General features: G+C 42.3%; 1 protein-coding gene across 1 annotated transcript in view; it reads left to right on the top strand.

Annotated features, from left to right (window-relative positions):
• The window catches only part of LOC129489321 (uncharacterized), a 32,120-nt gene that overhangs the window by 14,979 nt on the left and 1,526 nt on the right, over positions 1-15,615 (top strand). Inside the window, exon 3 of the mRNA XM_055291714.2 lies at positions 157-365. Coding sequence (XP_055147689.2) covers positions 157-365 — 209 coding nt within the window. The remainder of the gene's footprint in view (positions 1-156; positions 366-15,615) is intronic.

Here is a 15,615-nt window from a genome sequence, read left to right as displayed (position 1 = left end):
TGAACTTCACGCCTGGCTTCTAGTCCTGACTGCCCCTAACTCTAGTTATAAACAAATCTCCGTTTGCCTCTAGGCCACAGTGTCTGCTGGTTCTCTGCCAAACTCCCACCCTTCTCTGCCTTCCTTTGTGTCATTGCCTGTGTTCCCTAACTCCAGGGGAAGATGAGCAGGTGCGAGACAGGGAGAAGCCATCCTCCTTCTGGCTCCAGCGGCAGCGGTACCAGTGGCTGTATACTACAGGGGGCCCGAGAAGCATCTGAGGCTCCAGCGGAGACACAGGGTTGGCTTCTGCTCCGCAGCAGTGGGGACGTCTCCAGACATTCAGCAGCTCCAGCCCGGGGACTGCTACAGCTTCTGACCTCTGGGTAATACCCTTCTTCTCTCTTTTGCTCTTCTAGCATACCCCACACCTTTGTCAACATCCGCTGAATTTATTCTCTCTCTGCTTTCAGTTTTCCTGAAAGGACAAGAAGGGAATACAGATTTCCCATCTGTATAAGGGGAATAATAATAATAATATCTGTTCTCTTTATCATTCAGAACTGTTGCGAGTATCCACTATTAATGATTGCTTGGTTGCTTTAAGGTTAATAATCACCTAATTTCACACTATTATGATCATGCAAATAGTGGCATTCTCATCACAAAACAAGTATCGAGTAGGGAGGGAATTTCTCTGGAACCTAGAACAAAGACAGAAAATATGTTTTTAAATATTTTTACAGTATTATGATGCATTTAAGCCTCGTAGTCAAATCCCAGCTTTACCATTTATTGTCTGTGTGGCCTTAGGCAAGTTGCTTAATTTCTCTGTGTTTTATTTCCTCATGTGTAAACTGAAAATAACAATGGACCCACCTCACTGGGTTTCTGTGGGGATTAAATACAATAATTCATACATGACCAAAAGGTTGTGTAAGCGATATTCATGGGCCATGATAAGAAACCACCTTTATTTTGTTTCTCATTGCTTATTTAAAATTTCTTCAGCAGGAGAAAGTCTTTTCCTGCTCCTAAATGTAAAATCAGGTGGTTCTCTAATGCTTCTGACCATCCTTACGTAATAAAAAGTTCTACAACCACATTAAGTTGCAAAACACACTCTCATTTCTAGATTTAGAATGTCACATCCCATGTAATAACAAAAGCTTCCAGTTTTATGGAAAGTTCCCCTTAGCTGGGGTCTTTTGCTACGGAGCCAGGTTTAGGGGGTATGATTCTCTTCTAGACCCTCACCTTACCCCTGCAGTCTCAATTTGATACCCATACTGTCTAATCACTTGAAGTGGGTTAGGTTGGCTTAGGATAGAAAAGGTTAGGGTGTGGCCAGAAACCTTCTCCTTAAGTGACACTCTTGTAGGCTATGTTCTCACTTTCTGGGTTTGGTAAATGTTTAAAGGTGACTTTTCTTCGTGGTGCTTCAGATTCCACCGTCACTTTCAACTGTGCTTCCCATGTTGAGGGCAATGTATTTGCTCCTGGTTGCTTTTCTCTCAGCCGTGTGTGTGTGTGTGTGTGTGTGTGTGTGTGTGTGTGTGTGTGTAGCTATCCACCGTGCATAGAATGTCTGTTGAAGATCCCTGTTCTTCCAGGCGTCCCTTGACCAGAGTTTAAACAAGCTCCAAGCCATCCTCCTCTCCCTCATGGTCCACACGTGAATTTTTTGTCCTGACATGCTTTGGGAGTGCAAGCTGACCTCAGTGCAGAAGGAACTCTCCTTCACCCTGTTAATGTCTTTTCTAGACTGCCCTTCTCTCTTGACCTCTAGATTCTCTGGATGCAAGTCAGACTGCAGTCTATTGTGCTTCCACCTCGCATGGGACACAAACCAAGCTCTACTTGGTCCTAGTGAAGTCTCTCTTGACCTGACATGGAGAGGAGGCAACCTACCAGTCCCCTTTGCTGCATGTGGTAAAGGACCCATACAGCACCTGTTTCCAGACACAGTTTCTTCAGTTTTTTTCCCTCAATTTCAACTTTTTAATATATAGCCGTGTATGACTTAATGATGGGGATTCTTCTGAGAAATGCATTGTTACATGATCTCATCATTGTGTGAACATCACAGAGTGCACGCACACAAACATAGATGGTCTAGCCTACAATACACCTAGACCATGTGGGACAGCCTATTGCTCTCAGGCTATGAACCTGCACAGCATGTGATTGCACTGAAAACTGTAAGCAATTGCCATACTATTAGTATTTGTATATCTAAGTATATCTGAACATTAAAAAAGATATAATAAAACCACAATATTATAATCCCTTGGGACCATCTACATATGCGCAGTATGTCATTGACTGAAATGTCATTATTCACTGCAGGACTGGATTTCTTTTTTGTTTTTGTTTGTTTGAGATGGAGTCTCGCTCTGTTGCCCAGGCTGGAGTGCAGTGGCATGATCTTGGCTCACTGCAGCCTCCGCCACCGGGTTCAAGCAATTCTCCTGCCTCATCCTCCTGAGTAGCTGGGATTACAGGCATACACTACCATGCCTGGCTGATTTTTCCATTTTAGTAGAGAAAGGGTTTTACCATGTTGGCCAGGCTGGTCTTGAACTCCTGACCTCGAGTGATCTGCCTCCCTTAGCCTCCCAAAGTGCTGGGATTACAGGTGTGAGCCACTGTCTCCAGGCCATGACTGTATTTGACTTAGTGTAAGTAGTCCAGAATTGTGTAACTAGTTTTTGACTAAATCCTACTTTATAAGCCCTCTGGGGTGGTCTGTGTGAAAACTCACTTTGGTATTTAGTATCTATTATCCTCATGCCTCAGCCAAAGTGGGAAAGAAGCCTCATTTTTACGTCTTTTATATGTGAAAAGCACTTAGAACAGTGTTGAATAAATGTTAGCCGTTGTTCACTATTGTGAACAGAAAACAGAACATGTGGGTAGTTTGAAATAAGCAAGTGGAACCAAAACAAAAGGATCACCCATTATCCTTCTTTCACAAAGAGCTTTAATGAATTTGATATTGTGGGATATCTCTTCTAGCTTACTTTCAGAGTAGAAGAGATTTTCATCTATTTGGAATGGATTAGCTGCCATTCAGCTTAAGCTGAGAAGTAGACTTGTGACCTCTTATTTCAGGTTCATGATGCTTTGAAACTCAGCCACAGGAAGCAAAGATATGGGTGGCAAGGCTGGGCGCAATAGCTCACGCTTGTAATCTCAGCACTTTGTGAGGTCGAGGCAGGTGGATCGCTTAAGGCCAGGAGTTCGAGACCAGCCTGAGCAATACAGAGAGACCCCCGACTCTACAAAACAAATAAAAACAAAACAAAGCAAAAACCAGCCAGATGTGGTGGCTCCTGCCCAGCTACTCCAGAGCCTGAGGTAGGAGGATCGCTTGAGCCCAGGAACTCGAGGTTGCAGTGAACTGTGATCGTGCCACTGCCCTCCAGCCTGGGTGACAGAGTGAGACACTGTCTCAAAAAAAAAAAAAAAAAGATACAGACGGCAGCAATTTTGCCCCACATGGGGCCGCAGTGAGTGTATCATGCCATGGTGTTTCTTGGGAAGGAGAATGCAGAAATGTTAATATTCAACCCATTTAGAAATACAGCAACTATCATTTCCTTCGGCAGGTGTAGTAGGCAAACTGGTGCTGTACACACGCTTGGAACCATTCCTCCAGGGCTGATTTTTTACAGAAAAAGGCTTATTTTATTTTAATTTATTTTTCGAGACAGTTTCACTCTGTCACCCAGGCTGCAATGCAGTGGCATGATCTCAGCTAACTGCAACCTCCGCCTCCCGGGCTCAATCGATCCTTCTGCCTCAGCCTCCTGAGTAGCTGGGATTATAGGCACGCACCACCATACCTGTCTAACTTTTGTATTTTTAGTAGAGGTGTGGTTTTGCCATATTCGCCAGACTAGTCTCGAACTCCTAACCTCAAATGATCCACCTGTCTCGGTTTCCCAAAGTGCTGGGATTACAGGTGTGAGCCATGGCGCCCGGCCGGCTTATTGTTTTTTAAACCTGAAATATTTTCATGGACTGGGAGAGACATAATTTTTTTGTAGTTGTTATATAAATTCAGGCTCTTTCTTTGCACTATCTTTTCTATCGGAAGTTGAAAAGTTTGATGGATTTGGAATACGGAATGTAGTTCTAATTGGACCAGTCAATTCCCATCTCTTAAAAGCCTGGACTGATACTCACGGATTTCTTGCAGCCTCACTTTCTTATTCCATAAAGTGGGATCCACAGTACCTAACTGCGCTGACAACTCACAGAACGGTTTTTGTTTTGTATTTTGTTTTTAGACACAGGGCGTTGCTTTGTCACACATGCTGGAGTGCAGTGGTGCGATCATAGCTCACTGCAGCCTCAACTTCCTGGGCTAAACGGATCCTCCCACCTCAGCCTCCTGGTTAGCTAGGACTACAGGTGCTGCTACCACAGCTGACTAATTGTTTAATTTTTTGTAGAGCTGGGGTCTTGCTATGCTGCCCTTGCTGATCTTGAACTCCTGGCCTCAAGCAGTCCTTGCACCTTGGCCCCCAAAGTGCTACAATTACAGGCATGTCTCACCGTTCACACCCTCACAGAACTGTTTTGAGGATGTGATCAGCAAACGGGTGTCAAAATTGCAATAAGAGTATTTCTTTATCATGAAAGCACTTAATAAGCGTATCATATAACCAGTTTTCCTATTGTGTTGGTGTTTGGATCTGCTGAAAACACATTTTACACTGAGCAGGCTAAAAGAGAAAGCAAAACACCAGAGAGCCCGGTGTTTTCTGACTAATAAAATACTCTACATAATCATATAGTGAACAATTGCTGAACACAAGTCTGGTGAGTTCATTTATGTCAGTAAACAAATTCCAATTTTTTTCAATCAACATATTTTGTAGAATGAAAAATTAATTCATTGTTTTATAACTGTGATCACACATTTTGTAGCTGAGAGTCACATTTCTAGGAGGTTGAATGAGAGCTAAGTTTTTATTTTTATTTTTATTTATTTATTTTTTGAGGCAGAGTCTCACTCTGTCCCCCAGGCTGGAGTGCAGTGGCATGATCTTGGCTCACTGCAACCTCGGCATCACGGGCTAAAGTGATTCTCATGCCTCAGCCTCCCAAGTAGCTGGGATTACTGTAGTATGCCACCACACCTGGATAAATTTTGTAATTTTTTAGTAGAGATGGGGGTTTCATCATATTGGCCAGGCTGGTCTCGAACTCCTGGCGTCAAGTGATCCACGTGCCTTGGCCTCCCAAAGTGCTGGGATCACAGGCATGAGCCTCCCAAAGGCTGGGATTACAGGCATTACATCTACCACTCCCAGTCGAGAGCTAAGTTTTTAACAGGTGAGCATCCTCTGGATTATTTTGAGAAGGTTATTTCCTCTCAATAAACATAACAAGTCATAGATCCTACAGAGATTTAAATGGAAATAAGACGGCTGTGCAAGGAGACAGCAGAGACCGTGGAGACTGACATAAAATGATACGAATATTGAAATATCCAAGTAAATAACTACATTGGGAATAATTAAAGGCAGATATTTTACTGTGGAGGAAGCGATTACAAATATAAAAGGCTGAGAAAAATTTTGAGGTGTGGGATTGAAACTGATGATATCAGTGTGAACTCATTTATATAGACAAAGGTACATAAGGACGGAAATATTTATATAGAGTATGTGTATGTATGTGTCTTCCATCTCTGTTAATGAGAGGTCTCAGAAGCAATGACCCTACTGTAGCAATGAGTATATTCTTCACTAGGCCAGGTGCAGTGGCTCACGCCTATAATCCCAGCACTTTGGGAGGCCGAGGCGGGTGGATCATTTGAGGTCGGGAGTTCAAGACCAGACTGGCCAACCCAACATGGCAAAACCCTGACTCTATTAAAAATTTTTTAAAAAATTAGCCAGGAGTGGTGGCACACACCTGTAATCCCAGCTACTGGGGAGGCACAGGCAGGAGAATCGCTTCAACCCAGGAGGCTGAGGTTGCAGTGAGCCAAGATTGTGCCACTGCACTCCAACCTGGGTGATGGAGTGAGACTCCACCTCAAAAAAAAAAAATATTCTTCACTAAAATACCCAGGACTCCTTAGAGAACTGGCAAATTCCTGGGCCAGGACAAGGTAAAGACAGAATGAGCTTGAAACAGTTTGTTGCACAAGAACATAAGAAAATGCTAAAAAAAAAAAAAATGGGAACATGTCAAAAGGACATAGGAAGCAGCTTGAAGAAACTCCCTTGGCCAAATGTAGGTTAATCTAAGTGTCATCCCCCTCCCCTAAAAAAAATGATAGAAATGGATTACATTTCCTCAAATAAAATAGGAAGCCATGAGTCCATACTGACACACACACATATACAGATATATATATATATATAAATTAAATAGGAAAGCATCTGTTTGTAGTAGAATGTCAACTACAGAAAGAATTACGGAAATAGAAAAAATCATCATTTAAGGCTGGGCGTGGTGGCTCACGCCTCTAATCCCAGCATTTTGGGAGGCTGAGGCAGGTGGATCACCTGAGGTCAGGAGTTTGAGACCAGCCTGGCCAACGTGGTGAAACCCTGTCTCTACTAAAAATACAAAAATTAACTGGGCTTGGTGGCAGGTGCCTGTAATCCCAGCTACTCTGGAGTCTGAGACAGAAGAATCACCTGGACCCGGGAGGTGTAGGTTGCAGTGAGCCGAGATTGCGCCATTGCACTCCAGCCTGGACAACAAAGTGAGACTCTGTTGCAAAAAAAAAAAAAAAAGTTAAAGTCATTGTTTAAGGACTACCATAATGATGGTTGGTTCAGACAGGAGTGGGTAATGAATGCTCCAGCCTGTGTGCTGGCGTTTCATAAGGTCATAGGGATTATGACCTCACAAATCCATCGTAAGTTGAAAATATCATCATGTTTTAGATGCACAGTGCTTCTTCTGATTACAGAATGTAAATATTCTTGAAATTTCCCTTTCTTTTCTTAATATCAGTGGTTTTGTGACTAAGACTGAAACTTAGCAGTTTAATCTTGTCCTATTTCCATTAAAATATGGTTAGTCTTAATACCTACTCAGAATCCCTGCAATGTGAGGTACAAATGAAGATTCTGAGGCTACCCAGATCTGTAAAGTCAAATCCTGAAATAAGGACCCCAGAAATCTACATTATTATGGAGTTCCTCAGGATTCTTACACACACTAAAATTTAAGGGCTATTGTCATATGGTTTCTATAATATTGAGCTTTGTGATTTTGACAATGACCAAAGAAATGCCTTCAGTAAAACCCTACAAAATTCCATCATGAAATCTTCATTTTAAATGTAATAATTTTCAATTGCCTAAAGTACTTATTCAAGCATTTTTTTAATGGGCCCTTGCATAGCTAAGAATTTTTGTTTACCTCACAAATGACAGATACCCTGGTTGACAATAAAATTCTTAGAGTGTAAACTTTTTTCCCTCAAAATGTTGTAAATGTTGTTCATTGGCTTCTGGAATTTAGTATTTCAGATAAATTTGAGGACTATCTAATTTTTGTTCTGTTTTAAGGTTCTAGTTTTTGCTGGGTGTTACGGCTATGTCTGTAATCCCAGGATTTTGAAAGGCCGAGGCAGGCGGATCACTTGAGCCCAGGAGTTTGAGACCAGCCTCGGCAACATGATGAAACCCCATCTCTAAAAAATTAAAAAAATTAGCCAGGCTTGGGCCGGGCGCGGTGGCTCACGCTTGTAATCCCAGCACTTTGGGAGGCCGAGGCGGGCGGATCACGAGGTCAGGAAATCGAGACCACGGTGAAACCCCGTCTCTACTAAAAATACAAAAAATTAGCCGGGGGTGGTGGCGGGCGCCTGTTGTCCCAGCTACTCGGAGAGGCTGAGGCAGGAGAATGGCGTGAACCCGGGAGGCGGAGCTTGCAGTGAGCCGAGATGGCACCACTGCACTCCAGCCTGGGCGACAGAGCAAGACTCCGTCTCAAAAAAAAAAAAAAAAATTAGCCAGGCTTGTGGCACACACCTGTAGTACCAACTACTCGGGAGGCTGAGGCGGGAGGAGAACTTGGGCCTGGGAGGCTGAGACTTCAGTGAGTTGTGATTGTGGCACTGCACTTCAGCCTGGGTGACAGAGTGGGACCTTGTCTCAAAAAAAAAAAAGAAAAGAAAAGAAAAAAGAAAAAAGAGTTCTAGTATTTTTACCCCTGGATAATGCTATAATCTTTTATCATTTTAGTTCAGAAATTTGCCAAGACATGCCATTAATCTTGCTTGCTCTCCCACTAAGAACGTTTTCTGGGAAGAGGCCATTGCCTTCCGTTGCATCTTTGATAATTGGTCCCACGAGTTCCATGCCAGGTACCTTCAAGCCTCCTCCCCTATCTGCAAATTTCCTGAAGTATACCCCTTCCTCCTCTGCCTGGAAACTTCCTCTTCATTATTATATTTTGCCATAGTTTAATAAAACATGCAAATTTATAATTATATTATTTAGAGCAAAGTAGAGGCTTATAATTTTTTGCAAATAATGTTTTTCTCTTCTGTGCGTTTATAAATGGTAAAATGTACTATATACAGAAAAGAACTTTTAACAACATAGAAGTAACATACTACTATTAATAAAATGCTTTTTGCATCTATCATCCCCACTGAGAAATAGAACGTAGTTCATTAGGAGCCCCCACTGTGTCTCTTTTTTATTGCCTGTTCAAAATCTATTTTTCATGTAGGGATAATGCGCCTAGCTATCATATTGTTTAGTTTTGAAAATTAAGATGCAAACACAAACTTAGCTGTATGAGGAGGAACAGAATCGTCTCTATTTGATGAAGTCTCCCAGGTCATCTAAACAGTCTCTAAGTCACAGCCTGGCTCCATCTAGCTTGATTGCTAATGGGAAACCTTTGGAAATTGATGGGCAAAGCTGTGTGTCCTAGGAAATGTAGGCGTGTAAAGGCATCAGACAGAACTGTGGAGTGGATTACCAAATAACAAGAAGAAATATAGGCCCGGCACGGTGGCTCATGCCTGTAATCCCAGCACTTTGTGAGTCCGAGGCAGGTGGATCACGAGGTCAGGAGATCCAGACCAGCCTGGCCAACATGGTGAAACCCCATCTCTACTAAAAATACAAAAATTAGCCAGTCATGGTGGCAGGCAGCTATAATCCTAACTACTCGGAAGGCTGAGAATCGCTTGAACTCCAGAGGCGGAGGTTGCAGTGAGCCGAGATCATGTCACTGCACTCCAGCCTGGGCGACAGAGTGAGACTCCATCTCAAAAAAAAAAAAAAAAAAAAAAAAAAAAGAAATATGGTTAGACACAGTGAGTTACAGCGTGTTTTCTCTTTCTTAGCTTACCACCTTTTATCTCCAGCTCTTGCATAGTTCAAAGCACAATACTTCTGCGGGGTGAATAAGTATCTTCAACTGATATAGCAGCAGGACTTGGAGGGGAAAGTGGAACTTCCTCAAGTTTTGATCAAGACAAAGTAAGCAGCTGGGTGCAGTGGCTTGCGCCTGTAATCCCAAAACTTTGGGAGGCCAAGGTACGCAGATCACTGGAGGCCAGGATTTCGAGACCAGCCTGGCCAACATGGTGAAACCCCATCTCTAATGAAAATACAAAAATTAGCCAAGTAGGGGTATGCACACCTGTAATCCCAGCTACACAGGAGGCTGAGGCACAAGGATCGCTTGAACCTGGGAGATGGAGGTTGCAGTGAGCCAAGATTGTGCCACTGCACTCCAGCCTGAGTGACAGGAAGACTCCGTCTTAAGAAAAAAAAGACAAAAGTAATCACACATCAAAATCTGACCAGATTCACTGGACTTTCTGTTCACCTGTTAAATAGAGTATGCAATAGCATTCAACATTTTGGTGGTAACAGCATTCAACGTGCCTGTCTCTTGAATTGCACCGCTCCGATCCTGACCAGTGTCCCCTGGAGCACAGCTGTCATGCTGCGATCTTTCTCCATCATCTTGGGGATTCTCTCTGCCTCTGTCCTGTGTTACATCTCCTGTTTTATTATGGACATATAAGAGTTGTACACATTTTTGGGGCATATGTGATATTTTGTTACAAGGATACAATGTGTAATGATCCCATCAGGATAACTGGGATACCCATCACCTGAAGGGTCTGTCATTTCTTTGTGTTAGGAACATTTCAATTTCAGTGTTAGATATTTTGAAATATACAGCAAATTGTTGTTAACCACATTTGAAGATTTTGCGGTGTAAGTGTGGTTGGTTCTCAGGTTTCCCACTGGCAGCTTGGGATTTTGTTTCCTCATATTGTTCTGAGAAACAAGTTTGTTAAAACACTTCGCACTGATCCACTGGTTTTGCAGCTTCTAAAATGTCATAGCTGTTGTCTCCTCTCCTGTTCTTCTAGTCCTTGTGGGTTTAGGTCTTACAACAAAACAACTCCTATTTTCATGGGGCTCGAGAGAGAGAAAAATTAAATGCACATGTTCAATCCAGCACATTAACCTGGAAGTCCAAAAACACCTATTTCTGTAAGGTCCAGTTCCTCTGGGAAGCATTCTTTTGACTCATCTGCCTTTAGCAGAATTAATCTTGTCCTTCAAAAGATTTTTAGTGTGGTGCACAACACAGTGGATTCTAATCCATTTGTTTACATATGCCTCTTCCCCCAGAGAAAATATGAATCCTGAAATGTCAGGATCAAGTTTTATTCTAATTTATCCATAGCACGCATCACAATAGTCATATGTATTTGGTAAATGTTTGCTATCTACAGGAATGTGTAATTAGGTTCCAAAGGTAATTAGCTGAACCTTTTCAAAAATTGGACACTTATTCAAATACATGTTATACTGACTAGGAATTTTTAATTCCTCCTTATCAGTTGTCAAACTAAACTAAAACTGAAAGCCGGTGAGCTCCTTCAACAGCATACAAGCCTGTTTCTTGCCCTCCAGATAGAGCAATGTTTTGTTTGAGTACCCTCTGGTGGCATTTCAAGAAACTAACTTCCTTTACAGCCCGATATCTGGTTCTGTTGCTATTAAAAGCTTGACGGAAGACATCTCTCATTTTCTTAATTTTCTCGATTGAACATGCATGACTTTTGCAATCAGAAAAATTGTATAATTTTTTCCAAAATAACTTTATGAGTTTCTGAGACAACAGAAGACGTTAGGAAGGTGAACAAACATACAAATAGAAATTGCACGTATTTTAAAATTAGTCTACTGCTAATGTTTGCTTGCTTTTTTTTTTTTTTTTTTGAGACAGAGTCTCGCTCTGTCGCTCAGTTCGCCCAGGTCGCCCAGGCTGCCCAGGCTGGAGTGCGGTGGTACAATCTCAGTTCACTGCAACCTCCGTATCCTGGGTTTCAGCAATTCTCCTTCCTCAACCTCCCATATACAGGCACATCTCACCACACCTGGCTAATTTTTGTGTTTTTAGTAGAGACAGGGTTTCACTACGTTGGTCAGGCTTGTCTCAAATTCTGGACCTCAGGTGATCCACCCACCTTGGCTTCCCAAAATGCTGGGATTACAGGCATGACCCACCACGCCAGCCTGCTTTACCTTTCTTATTTCTCGGTCTGAGTCAGTTGAATTATGAGAAGTCTCAAATTAATCATTTATATTTCAAATGGTAAAAAAAATCTGGAATTCTTCATACTAGAAAGTCCATTTTCTTTTTTATGCCAAAAAAAATTGAGTTTCTTCCACTCAACTTCAAAACAAATCTGAAATTTTTAACATACAGGCTTAAGCATGTTTATTTAAACAAAGACACATAAAAATGTGCAAAATGAACTTTGATGGAATGGATCATAGTTTTTTAAGTTTTTATTTTTGTTTTTTCCTTTTCTTTTTTCTGTTGTTTTTTTCTTTTTGTATGTTTGTTTGGTTTTGGTTTTTGGTTTTCTTTCTGTTTCTTTTCTTTTTTTTTCTGGTGAATGATTTTTTTTTTTTTTTTTTTTTTTTTTTTTTTTTTTTTTAAGACAGAGTCTCACTCTGTCACCCAGGCTGGAGTACAGTGGTGGGATCTCGGCTCACTGCAAACTCCATCTCCTAGGTTCAAGTGATTCTCCTGCCTCAGTCTCTCAGGTAGCTGGGATTATAGGCATGCACCACCACACCGGCTAATTTTTGTATTTTTAGTAGAAACGGAGTTTCACCATGCTGGCCAGACTGGTCTTGAACTCCTGACCTCAGGTGATCTGCCCAACTTGGCCTCCCAAAGTGCTAGGATTACAAGCGTGAGCCACCACGCCAGCACTTGGTGGATGATATTCTTAATGAAAGGATCTGGATGTGTGTATACCTTCCCATCAGCGGGTTGTGCTTGTCAGCAAAGCTACACATTCTGGTGCTGTGATTAGAGCAGAGGATCCTGTTTGTTTTTGTGATCAAGATTAGATAGGACATGATTTGTACCAGGTCACACAAATGTTTTTAAACAATCGCGTAATGCTTAGAATGAGACTAGGGGGTTGCCTCCATTAGGGAAAGGGCAAGTGTGTTTTATGTGTAGGAAAAATGGTATGTGTGGATATGTGGGGTCACCAGAATTGTGGCAGAGACTGTTAGTTGTCCTAATATTTGATCTTCCCTTCTTCAATAGTGATAGACTTTCAATTGTTCATAGGTAATTGTCCACAGAAACAAGACAATATTTTCACCAGTATAATTTTGCAACTAATGTGTGGTCCTATAACTAAGTACCAAAGGGGAAGATATAAGCAGAATTAATACGCATGACTTCAGGATGTGACCTTATAGAGAAATACATAGCCTCCCTTTTACTGTTTCTGTCTTTGCATTGGCTGAACGGTGTGTGGAATGGGGAGGTGTGTGGAACATGGGAATGAGGACAGCATACTAGGAATGATAAAGCTACAAGACAGAAAAGCCCTAAGTCCTTGACATCTTTCTATTAACCTCAGAGAGAAATATGTTAACTTCTACCACACTGAAGCCAAATATATTTAAGGCCTATTTTATTCCCAATCAAATTTTAGTTGTATTTTTTCCTCTTTATTTTTTGTAGAGATGGGGTCTCGCTGTGATGTCTGGGCTGGTCTCCAACTCTTGGCTTCAAGTTATCCTCTCGCCTCAGCCTCCCAAAATGCTGGGATTACAGGTGTGAACCATTGCCACTGGTCTTTTTTTCTTTCTTTCAAATCTTTATCCTAAAAAAAAGAAAACATGCCAAGAAAGGAGACAGATTCCACAAAGGGTGAGATATAACAAACTCTGGGAGTTTGGGGGGGGAAATCCTGGAGGAAGGGAAATTGAATCTCTGACCTAAACAATGAACAAAATTAGCTAACAAAAGTTCTGAAGTGGGAACCAGCATGGTGTGTGGAGGTACTAAAAGAAGAATGGAAAGAGGAAAAAGGTAGTTTGTGCTAAATTAGGAGAGAGAAATATAACCCAGATCATCCTGAAGGCATTAAGGAAGGTAAAGATGAAAAAAAGTCAAAAATGATGCCCATATTTTTGGCCCAATCAACTGTGTGGATTGTAGAGCTATTTATGAGAAAAGAAACACTGCTCTGGGCATGGTGGTTCACGCCAGTAATCCCTATACCTTGGGAGGTCGAAGTGGGAGGATTGTTTGAGTCCAGGAGTTGGAGTCCAGCCTGGGCAACATGGCAAAACCCTGCCTGTGCTAAAAAATACAACAATTAGCCAGGTGTGGTGGTGAGCGTTTGTAGTCCCAGCTAGTCGGGAGGCTGAGGTAGGAGGATCACTTGAGCAATAATTGTGCTACTGCACTCCAGCCTGGGCGACAGAGGGACATCCTGCTTCAAACAAACAAACAAACAAAAAACAAAAAGAAAAGAAAAAAGAAAAACAGAAACAGTAGAGAAGTGGCAGGTTTGGGGAGGGAGATGATGATTTCACTTTGGATATGTCAAGTTTGTGGTGTCTGTGACTAGGCAAGTAGTTATGTGGCTCTGGTGCTCTGAGTTAAGATCATGGGTGGAAACAGATTTTGGAGTCATTGGCTACTGGATGGTAAATAAAGCTAGATGAATGGATAGAATACCTAGAGCAAGAATCAATTCTTTGAAAAGAATATAAAATTATGAACAGGGCCGGTAAGATCCAAGTCCTGAAGGAATTCTGGAATTAAATGATTGGATATAAGAGAGGGAACTGATCAGGGAGATTCAGAAGAAATGGCCAGAAGAAAATGAAGGAAGCAGGCGAGTGTGCTGTCATGGACACTAAAGGAAAAGAGTGTTGCCGTAAATAATAGGCAGCTGGGCACGGGGGCTCACGCCTGTAATCCCAGCACTTTGGGAGGCTGAGGCAGGTGGATCACGGGGTCAGGAAATCGAGACCATCCTGGCTAACGTGGTGAAACCCCATCTCTACTAAAAAATACAAAAAATTAGCCAGGCATGGTGGTGGGCGCCTGTAGTCCCAGCTACTTGGGAGGCTGAGGCAGGAGAATGGCGTGAACTGGGGAGGCGGAGCTTGCAGTGAGCTGAGATCGCGCCACTGCACTCCAGCCTGGGGAACAGAGCAAGACTCATCTCAAAAAACAAAACAAAACAAAACAAAACAAACAAACAAAAAAGAATAGTCAGCAACGCTGGATGCTGTTGAAGGGTCAAGTCAGATGAGCTTTGATAAGAGGCTACTGGGCTTAACCACATGGGGATAACTGGTGACCTCAATGGAGAAGTAGACGTCAGTGGACCATGGTGGTGGAAGAGGAATTAGGGTAGATTGAATAGTGGGTAGATGTGTGAAAAAAGAGACAATTCTTTCAAGAAGTTTAGCACCAAAGAGGGCAGGAGAAAAGACAGTGCAGCAGCCATAGGAATTCTGAGGTTGAAGGAGGTGTTTTGTTTGGCTGGAGGGCTTTTTAAGTTGGAAAATTTTGAGTCAAGCTTATTTAAATGCCAAAGGGAAAGGTCTACTGATGAGGAAAACGTTGAAAATACAGAACAGAGAGTGAATAATACAAAATTCAAGATTCCTGGGAAGGTAGGAGAGGAGGGGAATTGAGGGAGCATGTGGTGGTATCAACCTAGAAAATGAAGGTGGGAGGGAGGAGTGGCTGAAAGGGGCGGGGCTAGGACTCAGGTGAGGCGAGGGAGGCACTCATTTCAGGCACAAAATTTAAGGACGCATCCCCCCCAAAATCAGTAATTAAGATAAACACTTTAGTGTAATTTTTTTTGTTTTGAGACAGCATCTTGCTCTGTCGCCCAGGCTGGAGTGCAGTGGTGTGATCTCAGCTCACTGCAACATCTGCCTCGCAGGTTCAAGCGATTCTTGTGCCTCAGTCTCCCAAGTAGCTGGGATTACAGGCATGCACCACCATGCCAGCTAATTTTTGTATTTTTAGTAGAGAAGCAATTTTGCCACCTTGGCCGGGCTGGTCTCAAACCCCTGGCCTCTAGCAATCCTCCCACCTTGGCCTCCCAAAGTGCTAGGATTACAGGCATCAATCTCTTAGAACATTAAAATTAATGTAAAAAATGTATGATGAGCAAAAATCAACATATTAAAGACATGACCAGATGTGAGCAGGTAGATTTGGTGGTGAAAAGCTGAAACTGTTTTCTTTGTGAAGCAGGAGGCAAGGTTGTCTGGTGAGAGTACATGGGAAAGGAGATGGGAGGTTGGAGGTGACAGCAGA

The sequence above is a fragment of the Symphalangus syndactylus genome, chromosome 1 (assembly GCF_028878055.3).
Source record: "Symphalangus syndactylus isolate Jambi chromosome 1, NHGRI_mSymSyn1-v2.1_pri, whole genome shotgun sequence".
In the NCBI taxonomy this organism is placed as follows: domain Eukaryota; kingdom Metazoa; phylum Chordata; class Mammalia; order Primates; family Hylobatidae; genus Symphalangus; species Symphalangus syndactylus.
Note: the sequence above shows the minus strand (reverse complement) of the source record. Positions and strands in the feature narration are given on the sequence as shown.